General features: G+C 35.2%; 1 protein-coding gene across 5 annotated transcripts in view; it reads left to right on the top strand.

Annotated features, from left to right (window-relative positions):
• The window catches only part of LOC117317566 (inositol-trisphosphate 3-kinase homolog), an 80,375-nt gene extending 75,454 nt beyond the window's left edge, over positions 1-4,921 (top strand). For 4 of the 5 annotated variants that reach the window (XM_033872398.1, XM_033872396.1, XM_033872399.1 and 1 more), the window contains one exon: positions 58-4,921. In XM_033872398.1, coding sequence (XP_033728289.1) covers positions 58-141 — 84 coding nt within the window. In that variant the 3' untranslated portion in view covers positions 142-4,921. The remainder of the gene's footprint in view (positions 1-57) is intronic. The other variant, XR_004530197.1, reaches the window with a different exon arrangement.
• The last annotated feature ends 8,524 nt before the right edge of the window (positions 4,922-13,445 follow it).

The following is a 13,445-nucleotide window of genomic DNA, read 5'->3' as shown; positions in this document are numbered from 1 at the left end:
AAGTTTTATTCAAACCACCTCAATATTGACATGCTGTCTTATTAATTCATTTTCTAGATATTTGAAGAATTAGAATTTCCTAAGTCAAGTAGAAGCCCTGCCTCAGAGACTTTTCCATCACATTCCACGGCTGATCGGTGAAGTTAATTTTGTTTCTGTGACCTTGATGAAGGTCATAGTGCAATGAAGAAGAGGTCAAGTTCATGTTGGCCTTAGCATCACGTGCTGTGATAATGAATATGTCCTTGCAATTCATGAGATGTTTGCCGTGTTGCAATATTGCTCGGTTTCAAGTTACTAAAAGACAGGCAAGTTGCAATGCCTTCAGCTTTAAGGACCAACAGGGAGTATTCTGCTGTGTGTGCTTGAGTTCTCTCCCATGGATAAAGAGACAGTATGCATGAAAAAGCTGTACAACACAGTCTGCCCATATGCTGCTTTACATGTGGTTAAGAGCCTGATAGGAAAATGAGTGTATTATGTTTATCAGACTTCCAGGTGAAGCTGTTTATGAATTATATTCATCCAGTTTTTCTTGCTTGTGTAACTGGTTAGTGGAGTAAGTGAAGAATTTTTTTTCCTTTATTTTGTATTTAAAACTGTCAGTAAAGTATCCCCTTCGGTGTGAACAGATCAATTTATAAGGGTATTGTCTATACTAGGAGAGTTCTGAACAAGGGGAGATAACCAAATTAGGCTTCATGTAGATTACAGATTGAATATAAACAAAGGTAAATATACAGTAACAAGTGAAGTTAACTTAACAAAGGTAGACAACTTAACAAAGGTAGACAACTCAACATAGGTAGACAACTCAACATAGGTAGACAACTCAACAAAGGTAGACAACTCAACATAGGTAGACAACTCAACAAAGGTAGACAACTCAACATAGGTAGACAACTCAACAAAGGTAGACAACTCAACAAAGGTAGACAACTCAACAAAGGTAGACAACTCAACATAGGTAGACAACTCAACATAGGTAGACAACTCAACAAAGGTAGACAACTCAACATAGGTAGACAACTCAGAAAGAGAAGACAACTCAACATAGGTAGACAACTCAGCAAAGGAAGACAATTGCAACTCAACTAAAAATGTATTATTTTACCTGATTAAATGAATCAGATAACAAAAAGGGAGTCGGATTATTCACATATATTGGAGCATTAGGATGACAGCGAAGTTAATTCCAAGTTCATCCCTCAGCTGAGATTCCCATACCAAGGTCAATACATTACACAGTATTCTCACTTAATATATTCCAAATTTCATTTTTTATTGGTATGAAGCTTAAAAGGTGCAATATTTTCAGTTTTTGATATTAACACCATCTAGTATTACACAATATCATATGATAAGCCATGTACGTGTACACTATTTATATACAGATATACATGTAGTTGTAAAATATGAGAAAGGCTGGTCATTTATAAATTTAAATATGTGTACTTATAGAAATACAGGTTGGCCCAAGATTGAAGAACTGGTTGTTATACAAATTCAGTTAAATTTAGTTCATAACTGAGTATTTTTTGTTTCAGAAAAGAAGGGAGATAATTTGACAAATACATTAGGAATATTGCATTAGTTTATATTGACTCTTGGAATATTAAAATAAATATATAAAAATATATTATAGATAGATACATAAACATAAAAGTAGCTTCTTTAATTTGTATATTAGTTGCTGAATTCAAGTGACTATAATATTGATAATCTCTAAATACAGCTTGCTCCTCTTTATGAAATTCCTTGAATCATTTTTAAATAAGTCTATTATTTGTTTTAATTTCTTTTATTGTTCTTTTAAACATTGTTGTCAAATTTTAATATCAAAGTTATCTTAGTAATAACCTGAAGTAATTTACATCTATGTAAGTTCCTGTTGAATATTCCCTTCATACGACAAAAAAAAAATTGCGAAATTTGTAAAAGATTGCGTATGATTTTTATGGATGATGGTGTATAAAAGTTAGCTCATTTATTTAGCCGTCATGAACTTCAATTTTATTTCTACACAATACATGTGGTTAAGGACCACAGTATATAAACAATAATTGAATGTCACATCAAGACAAGGACCACCATATTGATATTGAATATTTCATTCAACAGTCTAACTTTAAATTTTATGAATATTATTGAAATTCATATTTTGTTAACTTAATTTACTGATCAGTATTTCACTAAGTGTTTATCCTAATTTTCTGCCGGTACATAATTTGTAAAATAATATCTTCCTATGCAAACCAGGAATGTTGAAATATATATGTTTTATCTGACAACTATTTGAACTGCTTCAATAATTACTATATCAGCCACCTCTTGTATCAGATTGTTATTGTAAATACAACATTTTGCAAACAAATTGAAATTGTAGACTCGCTAATTAATCTGATCGACTCATAATTGGAATAAGAATTGTTTAATCAGAATAATCATTTTTATGGCATGTAATGATATTAAAACGGAATGATATTACTGAAAATGGGGGATTTTTGTTCCTTCCTATGTATTTCTTTACCTGAGAGAGGATAATCTAGCGTAGAGTCGGTCTGTTTGTTCACAGAGGATGAAATAATAGTATTAATGAAGATATATTAACATTTGGCATCTCCCATTGCCTCTGTGTTAATCTGGGCTGCGTATAGATGCAGTCAAGATCACATGACGTGATTGTTTTCTCATTTGGTTAACATCATGGAAATGCTTCGCTATGCGCTACGAATGACTCAAACGCAGCGAGGACAGTGATGGAGAACAATTGTCTAACAGGCCCCATTCTATTTATCTTGTCATCCAGATTGCATTTATACAATCTAACAAGTGTTGAATTGTTTAACTTTAACTTTCCTGTACATTGAAAACCCACAATCATTATGGTTCTTTGAATTTTAAAGTTGTTTTTGAAGGTTGTGTTCCGTTATAATTGTGAAGCTGTACTTGTGTCTAATGCATGTAAAATTCTTGTTAATGTTTTGCTTTAGATAGCCATGGTTTGAAATAATATTGTTGAATTATAGTTTCTGTCTTGTGACAATACAGAATCCAGGAAATATATAGAATAGCTTTAGTTGATGCTCAATTTACATATTCATGAGTTTACATTGTATTGAAAGGCAGTAAATTGCTTTTGTCCCTACCCTGGAATTTTGTGTAGTTGTATAATATTGCTTTTCATTATTTTACATACTTCTGTATTGGAATGAAAAGAAAAATATAAAAGTTAAAAACAATGATATGATTTGAACAAAACATTACTGTATGGTTCTAACGAGAATATGTACATAACATTTCGGGTTTCCACTTTAGAATTCCTGTATAGTAATCTCTCCTCATTATTATAGATATACAAATACATCAAGACCTATTGTTAGAATTATTGATTTATTTCAGTACTGAATGTTTTTAGATTAGTAAGGGTAATTAGTGGCCATATAGTGTTATATTAACCTTAAAGTTGGGTAGAACTTTGTAAAATAATTATACATTTCTTATTTGTCTTCTTGGATGATTAAAAGTTTGTAGATATTTGAATTATTATAAATTGTATCAAATTTTAATAGGGTTTTTAGAAATAGTTTGAATGATTTTTCATAAATTTGTACATTGATTAATTGATTAATTGGATAATGTTTTGTTTTAATTGAAAAAAAACCCTTTAAATTTTCAATAATTTTACAGGTTTCCATTTTACACCTGACCAATATTTGAAATACAAAACAATTGAATACGATTTTAAATGATATGATTTATATTTATTTTAGAACTTGATTTTTAAAACAATAATTATGTCTTTTATTGAAAAATGAAGTTTCATATAATGGTTATAAGATAGGATTTTGTATGAGATATATGGTATCGTGTTTAATTTTTTTTAACTCATTTTAGCTAGATTCTGATATGATTAATTGATAAAGACAGAATTCTTATGTAAAACATTCAAACAATAACTTTTACGTTTCGTTTCGCTGGTATTTCTTGTGAATCTCAGTAATGTAACTTTATTGATTTTATAACAATTATAAAACAAGTCTATAAACTTGTGTAAATCACTCCTGTTTGTCCGGATGGAAGCACAGGAGAGGTCCTACTGTTGGAGGAAACCATAGTACCTGAAGAAAACTATAAACTCACATAGTTGACAGGCAGGTGACTCTGTACCTTGTCATGTCAGGACAGGGCATCAATCTCTGGCTGCCTAGGTGAAAGGCAAGTGTGTTACCACTTTGCTACCTGATCACCCATTTTATATTTTAATCATTAATTTAAATAAAAATTTAATTGCTGAAATATCAACAGGAAAGTGAGCTAACTACAATTGAATCATAGACACTTCAGATCCAGATAGGACTATGAAATGTCTGTTTTAAACATATAACGTCAATGATGGTGTCAGTCTTTTGACCTATATTTGTCTTACCCTTGACAGATGTGTCCACACTTTTACTACAATGACATCACCTTGATAGTTTAATCACAGCATTGTCTTAACTAATAACAGGGTAAGAGAAAATTATCACTCATTCCTTAAGGAGTGAAACATGGGGATCTCAAACCTTGGGTTAAGATTCTTAGGTGCCAAATATTAAGCATTTAGCCTGGTGTCGGTCATCCTAAGAATCACCTCCCAAGCCTGGTGTCGGTCATCCTAAGAACCTCCCAACTCTGGCTGAGATCCCGCGTCTAATTCCCGTGGATATAAACAATTAATTATAGGTATCTGTTTTATCTATAAACAGTAATATATATATATAATATGTGTGGACGGTTGATTATATAAGGTTAGTTTTAGTTTGTATTTCTTAATTATTTGTCTCAGGAAAACCAGTTAGAGATGCTACTAGCATAATGTGAAATCCATCGCTGTATACATTAATATAAATGTGCATCTTAATAAGAAATAAAAAATTTAACAAAAAATGTTGTTTGTATTTTGTGTTCAGTAAGATATGACTGATTTATACACGTAGTCTTACACCGAAATTAATTACACTTGGTATAAAAATAGATTATCACATTGTTACCATGCAGTAAGATACCGGTATCCGAGTTATCAACTTGATAAAATTTATTAGGGACTCGCATGTAGCATAGCACATGTTTGTCCTTCTAAAAGGCGTTGAAAAAGTTCCTGATGTCAAGGTCGAGGTCACGGTTACTAAAAATAGAATCAGGAATTTTTATACTGTCAAAAATACAATTGTCACGGTGTGAGGCCTTTAAAGAAAACTAAAATTTTCTGAAATATCACATTATGATAATGTAATGTGTGTGCATGTGTAATAGGGGTTTAAAAGTTCCTAGGGTCAAGATCGCATTTATTTTTGATCATCCTTTATGGTAAAGGGTCAAAGGTCACCACTTTTGAAATAAAAAAAAAACATTGGGTACAAGATATCTCTAGAACCCATCAATCAATGAATCTCCTTTCCCATAATTTCATAAAATCAGAATTTTTCAGCACATCAGTGGTACCTGAATGTAACACTCTGGTTCAGGTACAGAGACCGACACATACCATATAGGGTTGGTCCATCACTGGGGGCCGCGGTGGCCAAGTGGTTAAGGTGTCCCGACACTTTACCACTAGCCCTCCACCTCTGGGTTGTGAGTTCGAAACCTACATGGGGCAGTTGCCACGTACTGACTGTAAGCCGGTGGTTTTTCTCTGGGTACTCCGGCTTTCCTCTACCTCCAAAACCTGGCACGTCCTTAAATGACCCTGGCTGTTAATAGGACGTTAAACAAATCAATGACATGTCGGTAATCTTTCAGTGTAACCAGGGAGGAATGAATGTCCAGGGACATTTTGCAACCCAGGAATTTGTCAATGTAGATTTTTTGATAACTTTCTGAAGCATGAAAGGGACATTACATGCAAAATTTTACTTTGAGCGGAAGAGTGCATATTTCGGAAATCTAATACTTTCATGGTCAGTAGTGACGATATAGTTTTTTTTTTTTTTCAAGGAGAACTACATTTTATATGTATACCAACAAGAGCCATGCCTTCTATGCACCGTATGTTCAAATCTACCAATTTTCAGATTGGATCCAATATTTTGTTGCACCTATGCATTTTAATCAGGTACTTATTTGACCAAAGTTTTGTATTCTGTCAATTTGATAAGTTATATAACTGAATGTGAAGATAAGATAATTTAAATTGGCAAATCAGAGCGGTGTTTTCTAAAATGTAAAGAGATCCCAGAGTGATCTTTGACCCCGCCATTGAGTTATCTTAAGTGGATCTATGTAAGACTGTTTTTCTCTCTCTGTTTTTCCTATCTTTTCTCTTTTCCTCTAATATTTTGATTTGAAATTTGAGAAAGGTCCCCGAAGAACGTTTTGAAAATAACAATTGAAAAATTCAGCTCTCAAAGTTCAAAATGGATGCCATTTGGTTTTCTCATCAGTCTTGAAAAAATCCAATATTCATAATGGATGACCAAGGGGACTCTACATATATATATGGATTTGAAAAAGTTCCATGTAAAACTTTCCGAGAAAATCGTAACAATCTTCAAACGTTAAAATTCAAAACGGCGGCCTCTCGGCCTTTTTGTTTTCCAATTAGTTCACAAATTGACCATTCACAACTTTGGACCAAGGGGAGCATATAAAGAAAATAAGAGAAAAACCCCACGAAAGAACGTTCTGAGAAACTTCAGTTGTCAAAATGCAGAATGGCTGCCTTGTTTTCCCAATCAGTCTCAAAATCTATCATGCACAAACATAGCCGGAGTTTCCTCTGGCCCTGACACCATGTCTGGTTGCAGGGCCCCTACACCAGACATGGTGTCAGGGCCAGAGGAAACTCGGGCTAGCAAAGATAGGGACCTACCTATGGAATTTGAAAAAAAAATCCTTTTTGTACTCCTTCAGAAATAGCGATAACAAGGAGTATTTCGGCCGGACAGACGATTGACGAAGGGAGATCCGAACATGCACTGTTGTACTCAAAAGGCTAAGACTTGCAGCTTGGATGTATGATAGCAATGGTAGATGAGTATATTTTCAAAGGTTTTCTGAATATACCTATTGTTTTTGTTTATATTGGAGGATTTTTTTACTAGCAAATACTATTCGAATTCTGCCAACCGTTGGCTTTTGGTTCATTGACCAGAACAAAATTAAAGTGAACTAAAACAACTTTTTGTTCACGACTGTACGCAAGAGATATTACTGATGGCGTAGGGAACCCAGGTGGCCGGACAGGTGATTCTCACCTTGCCTACGTCTAGGAAGTCTACTAGGTAGTTTCTGGCTTGCCACCTATTTTCATTATCACAGTAGTTATACCCAACTTATTTCTTCTAAGGAGTGTTGATTTGAAGGGAAGCGCTGCTCTCTCCTTTGTCGACAGCTCCCACTATAAGCTGGGCTATCAAACATGTATTCTTAAAGCTAAAATTTAGGAAGTGTACCCGAAACAAAAACGTACATCTGTCAATTATTTCATCACATCTGGAACTACTTCATAATCCAACCTGGTCCCAGTTTCATCAATAATCCTTCAGGAAGCTGCTCAACTTAAATTTCCCATAGGGAAACATTAACAGAATTTGTCCTTAAATTCTGCATTACTTTCCTATTGAAAAATTCAAGTTAAGGAATTTTCTTGATTTAAGGATCGTTGGTGAAAGCGAGTCCTCCTTGTCTCAGATGTCGCGATCCGGTCAACATCTGTTATGGAAATAGCAATTTTCGGAGCAAGCATGCAGTTATCGAATCAAATTTGTTTTCAGAAAGATTAAATGTCATTCCATTTATCAACACGCCGTAAACCCGTTATGATATCTATGAATTTTTACTTCAACACAAAGTCTTTGCTCCCGAAAAATATTAATTTAAAGTGTTAACTAAAACCGTTTTCAACTATTTACTATAATTTTATAAGAGATTAAAACATATCAAGAAATATTTTTAAAAAATGTTTGAATTATGAAATAGATATCAAACAAACAGGGAAATTCCTTTCAAAGTAAAAGGTAAACTGCAGGAGAATCTGAAATTTTACCACTGTCATCGACGTGGTTACTTATTAAGGGCATTTATTAAATTGTTTGATTTTGACTACACTTTTTATCTACTGCTGTTCAACAAGAATATATCTCTGCTTTCGATAATCAGAATAGATATTTTACATTACTGTTAAGGTTTTATATAATACTGTATAATCAAATGTCTTATCATTTGGACGATTTCTCACCAGATCTGATTTAAAACAGTAAAGAACGTAAGACCTGTCTAGCAAACAACATAATTTAAAATGTAGCATTTGAACAGAGTGATCTCCCTTTAACCATTAAGGATTTTTTAAAAGATCATGACCCGGTAAAACCCACATGGTCGGGCAGGAGAACCCGCCTAGGTGAACAAGAATAGTGTTACCACTGTCTCATACGACCACCCGTTTTACATTTTCATTACTTATCTAAATATCGGTGTATAAATGATCTATTTTAATCACCAACACTATTAAGTATTTAACGCTTCGTGTACGAAATAAACCCAGATGACATATCCACAGACATCCTTACGGAAGGAAGACAGAAACTGGAAGCGGAGATGTATATTTTGGAAGAAGAAAGTTATATTTTAAGCAGGCAATAAATGCAAGAGAAAAACCAATGTATTTAAAGACAATAACCCAGTTAGATAAAACGTGCCATTGTAAAAATGGACTATTATGCGATATGAAGTTTGGCGTTTTCGATACTCACATATCATGATATGTGCACTCTCATCACCCAAATTCTCAATTGGAGAATGTGGCTTAAACCAAATTTAACCTAGATTTCTATGGCGGGTGTCGCCGTGACCTATATTTCTACGGCGGGTGTCGCCGTGACCTAGATTTCTAATGCGGATGTGCCGCCGTGACCTAGATTTCTATGGCGGGTGTCGCCGTGACCTAGATTTATATGGCGGATGTCGCCGTGACCTAGATTTCTATGGCGGGTGTCGCCGTGACCTAGATTTTGTAATGTGGGTGCCGTCGATGAAACAGCATACGCTTGCTCTTCCGGAACATATGGTCCTCTTATCTAGTGTACTTGTTTAAAGGTATACATGCGAATCCGTCTGTAGTCTTGCTTTGCCCCGTTCTATAGATTTTGACTAAGAATTATGGCTGCATGATTATAACGTTATTCTTTGTTGAGCTTGTTGATATTTATGTTACATTATTATAATATTCATTCTCCGAGATGAACCTCCCTCTTGAAAAACAACCCACTTGAAACCTCCCTTCCCGTTTACCTCCGCCGTGATGGAAAATCTCCAATATAATTGTCATAGTGTTGAAGATCAAAAGATATGTATCTTTCCGGAGCACTTTTCCTTAATTTGTTTCGTTGGTTTCCGTGTTAATCTCTTTTTTGATTACATCTTACTTTTTGCAAATCTTCATTCAGAATTGCACTTGTAGCAGCATAATAAGTAACAAGGACAACCTGGACCAGAAAAGATGTCGTATACAGAAAGACTGAATATGTTGAAACTGGCAACCCTTATGTATAGGCGTATACGAGGTGATATTGTAGAGATATACAAGATAGTGAGAGGAAAACACAATGAGGGGGCAACACAGTTAACAAGGATATGGTCCGATACCTCAGAAAGATCCAGCTAGAGGAAAAACTAACCATATTATCTAGATACACAGGAATATCACTACGGCAAAAAATCATTTTTCCATAACAACAGCAGTATGGAACAATTTGCCTGATCACACAGCAACCTCAAACACACATAACATCTAAATCAGGCTGGAAGACTACTAGAACAGACCGGAAGTGTAGTACAACTACAAAGGGACAATACATGTAACAACAGGAAGTGAAATTTAATCAATATTATTATGCTCATACGATTAGCGAAGAGGACAAGGAACCTGTGCTGGAAAATATCATTAAGTAAGTAAAAAGACATAAGATACTAACTTGTATGATTTTTGCCGAATATTAGCCAGAATTATATTTATAATTCTATATATTGGAAGCTATCTTGTTTTGAATCAATTAATGTTTGCATAATGAGAAGATAAAATATAAATTCATGATACGAGAATGTCAACAATACGTAGGAAACAGTATCATCTACCTAAACGGTATACAAATAAGCTTTGTATGATGTTAGGCTCGAGAAGTGTTTAATGGTCAGCTCAATGGATTTCGGACCTATTGTGCACTTAGGTAGGTCAGTCAATGAATGTTCGGTCGGAGAAGTGTTTAATACTAGTAGTAAGACCAATGGAATCCGGACGTTATTGTGTACTTCGGTTGATCAGTCAATGAATGTTAGGTCGGAGACGTAATTAATAGTCAGCCCAATGGATTTCGGACCTATTGTGTACTTCGGTTGGTCAGTCTATGACCTTGAGTTAATATCCAAACTTCTTCAATCTGTATGAGGGATGACATTCTCAAAAGAAAAACTAACTCAGTTCAAGAGGCTGAAGAAAATCGGGAGTTCTTCAAAAATTTTCATCCAAATTAAAGTTGAATTGTTCAACAGCTTGGTCTTACCAGTCCTTACAACACATATGGGAGTGAAACATGGAAAACAATAGTGGAAGATAAAATTGATTCCTCCAAGAATAGATGTCGGAGACGCTTCTGAGTATAAGATGGCAATACAAGTCATCAAATTAAGAGGTATATCTTAGAATAGGAACATACAGACAATGGAAGAAGATTGGCGATATACTAAGGATAGATAACACCTGGACCAGTACTACTCCACAGACATGGTAGCCAGGACGAAAGGAAAAGTAGGCCGGCCAAAACCATGGGTGAGGACAACTGAGCAGGAAAGGTCTAAGCTGGGATGGATCAGGCAGATACAGTGGCAAGTGGAGGCAAGTCATCGGCGCTTTATATGCCAGCGGGCATGAAGAGGATAGGTGAGGTGCATCTTATTACCGTTTTTTTTTTGTTTTTTTCAGTTCTTTTGCAAATTCACTTATCCCGCCAAAAGGGCGTGCATGAGGGGTAGTGCATCCAAATGGTCTCGTAACTAGCTCGATAATGACTTTACATCAGCCTGAAGATGATTGCTGAAATTCAGTTATTTTGACACCTTTTGGTCGTCCTGTCCATCTGTCCACGGGGACAGGTAAGTATAATCATCATAATTACTCAACCCTAATGCGCTTGTGTCAATGGCAAACATGAATCATAAAGACGAAATATATCATAGAGTATCATCAACTGTACGAAATCGGCAATCAACCAGGATTAAAGTAGAATGAAGTCCTTCCATAGAAAATAGCAACGGTATCCAATCTGTAAATGACGGCATCGGAGAAAAAATACGCCTAATAGACGTTATATATAATCGAAGAAAATGTCAACTCCCCAAATTCTTTACCTTTGCCATGTACTTGGACATTCAGGACTTTCATTCAACAGACGAAACAGGATTCCTGATGTAGGATCAACCTATCTATCAGAAGAGCTCCTAACTAAATCACCCACTGGTCAGAAGGCAGGGCATCCTTTTATGTGACAACGGGTCTGATGTAGTATATAAGTTGTGAAAGTGATTGAAATTAAATTAAAAATAATTGCACGTTATCAATTCCCAGTTGAATTTGAAATTTCGACAAAGGAGTAATTTCTAAAACCATCTAAGACAAAAATATCACAACTACTTTAATAACAATTGATGTTCTAATAGGTGCACGTGGCGCACTAGTTGTTGCGGTCCCAGTCTATTTCCGGTAGCATAAGCGGTACAGCAGGTCATAGGCACTTAAATTGTATCTGGTAATTAACACCCTGAGGGAGAGATCGTCTCTTATGTTAGACGGTAGTGCCTTTATTTTCAAACCAGTTTTTGCAAGGAGCTGTATGATTGGTTTACCTATTTCACATAACCAATCGGACATCTTGCAAAAAAAAAAAAAAAAATTGTTTGAAAATAGAGGTTCGTCTGACCGTTATAAAATTGTCTGAAATTGCTATTTGTTTATGTAGTATAGTTCATTTTTCATGTACATATAGCACCTTACATTTTAATGTCAGGTGTCAGCTACTTCGTTACAGCTAATAATGATCTGTAGGGAATATTTTTCTGTACAGTCCGTTTCTTCTTTATAATTAGCGTCAACTATAAGCTGTATTCAGTAAATAATTCAGTATCTTTTTCCTGCCCATATTGTGTTAAAACAAGAGATCCCAGAGGAATCTTGGCACCCGTCATGAAATTTTCATTTTGTTCTATGTCAGACCGACCTTCTCTCCTTTGCTTTTCCCTTCTTCTTTTCCTCTTACTAATCTGATAACAAGAATAAGTGGAACCAATTTGTGAAGTTTGACAAACATCCCTTCAGTTCTTTTCAAGAAACAGCGATAAGAAAATTCAATTCTTAAAATCAGATATGTCGGCTATCGACAATTTTGTTTATCCGACCAACAATCTAAATTGAATTGGCACACCTAGGGACGAACGGGAACCACCACATGAAGTTTGAGAAATATCCCTCAATGCTTTTCAAGAAATGGCGATAACGAGGATTGTTTATGGACGGACGACGGACTACGAAGACAGGGCGATTTGAATTGGCCACCATATGGTTATAGTGGGCTAAAATTAAAATAATTGTCTTTAATGAGGAGATCAATTGTCAAAATAAGATACATCGAAATACAAAATAATATATAGAGGATATTGAATGGTTCCCTGCTTAATATAACATACATGTCAAGAGTATGGCACGAGTGAAAAATATCGAAATATTCTGTCATGCGAGTGTTTCATTAGCTTGATAAATTTCTATATTTCACTGGCAAAAATGCAATAAAAGTTTCAAGAAATCGAATAAAATCAAAAGGAAGTATGACTTACGTAAATTCTGTAGGAATTGATGCGGTGATTTCTTAGTGTAAACCAAGGCGATAGTTTCTGATTGCTAGCCAATGCGATAATTTCTGAGTGTTAGCCAAGACGATACTTTCTGAGTGTTAGCCAAGGCGATACTTTCTGAGTGTTAGCCAAGACGATACTTTCTGAGTGTTAGCCAAGGCGATAGTTTCTGAGTGTTAGCCAAGACGATACTTTCTGAGTGTTAGCCAAGGCGATACTTTCTCAGTGTGAGCCAAGGCGATAGTTTCTGAGTGTTAGCCAAGACGATACTTTCTCAGTGTGAGCCAATGCTATAATTTCTGAGTGTTAGCCAAGACGATACTTTCTGAGTGTTAGCCAAGGCGATACTTTCTGAGTGTTAGCCAAGACGATATTTTCTGAGTGTTAGCCTAGACGATAATTTCTCATTGTTAGCCAAGGCGATAGTTTCTGAGTGACAGCCAAGACGATACTTTCTGAGTGTTAGCCAAGGCGATAGTTTCTGAGGACCATTCCTGCCAAGTTCAACTAAATTCCTACAGTAGAACTTGCAGTTCAAAATGTCGAACAATTTGTGGGCGTGA

The sequence above is a fragment of the Pecten maximus genome, chromosome 19 (genome assembly GCF_902652985.1).
Source record: "Pecten maximus chromosome 19, xPecMax1.1, whole genome shotgun sequence".
Classification (NCBI taxonomy): Eukaryota; Metazoa; Mollusca; class Bivalvia; order Pectinida; family Pectinidae; genus Pecten; species Pecten maximus.
Note: the sequence above shows the minus strand (reverse complement) of the source record. Positions and strands in the feature narration are given on the sequence as shown.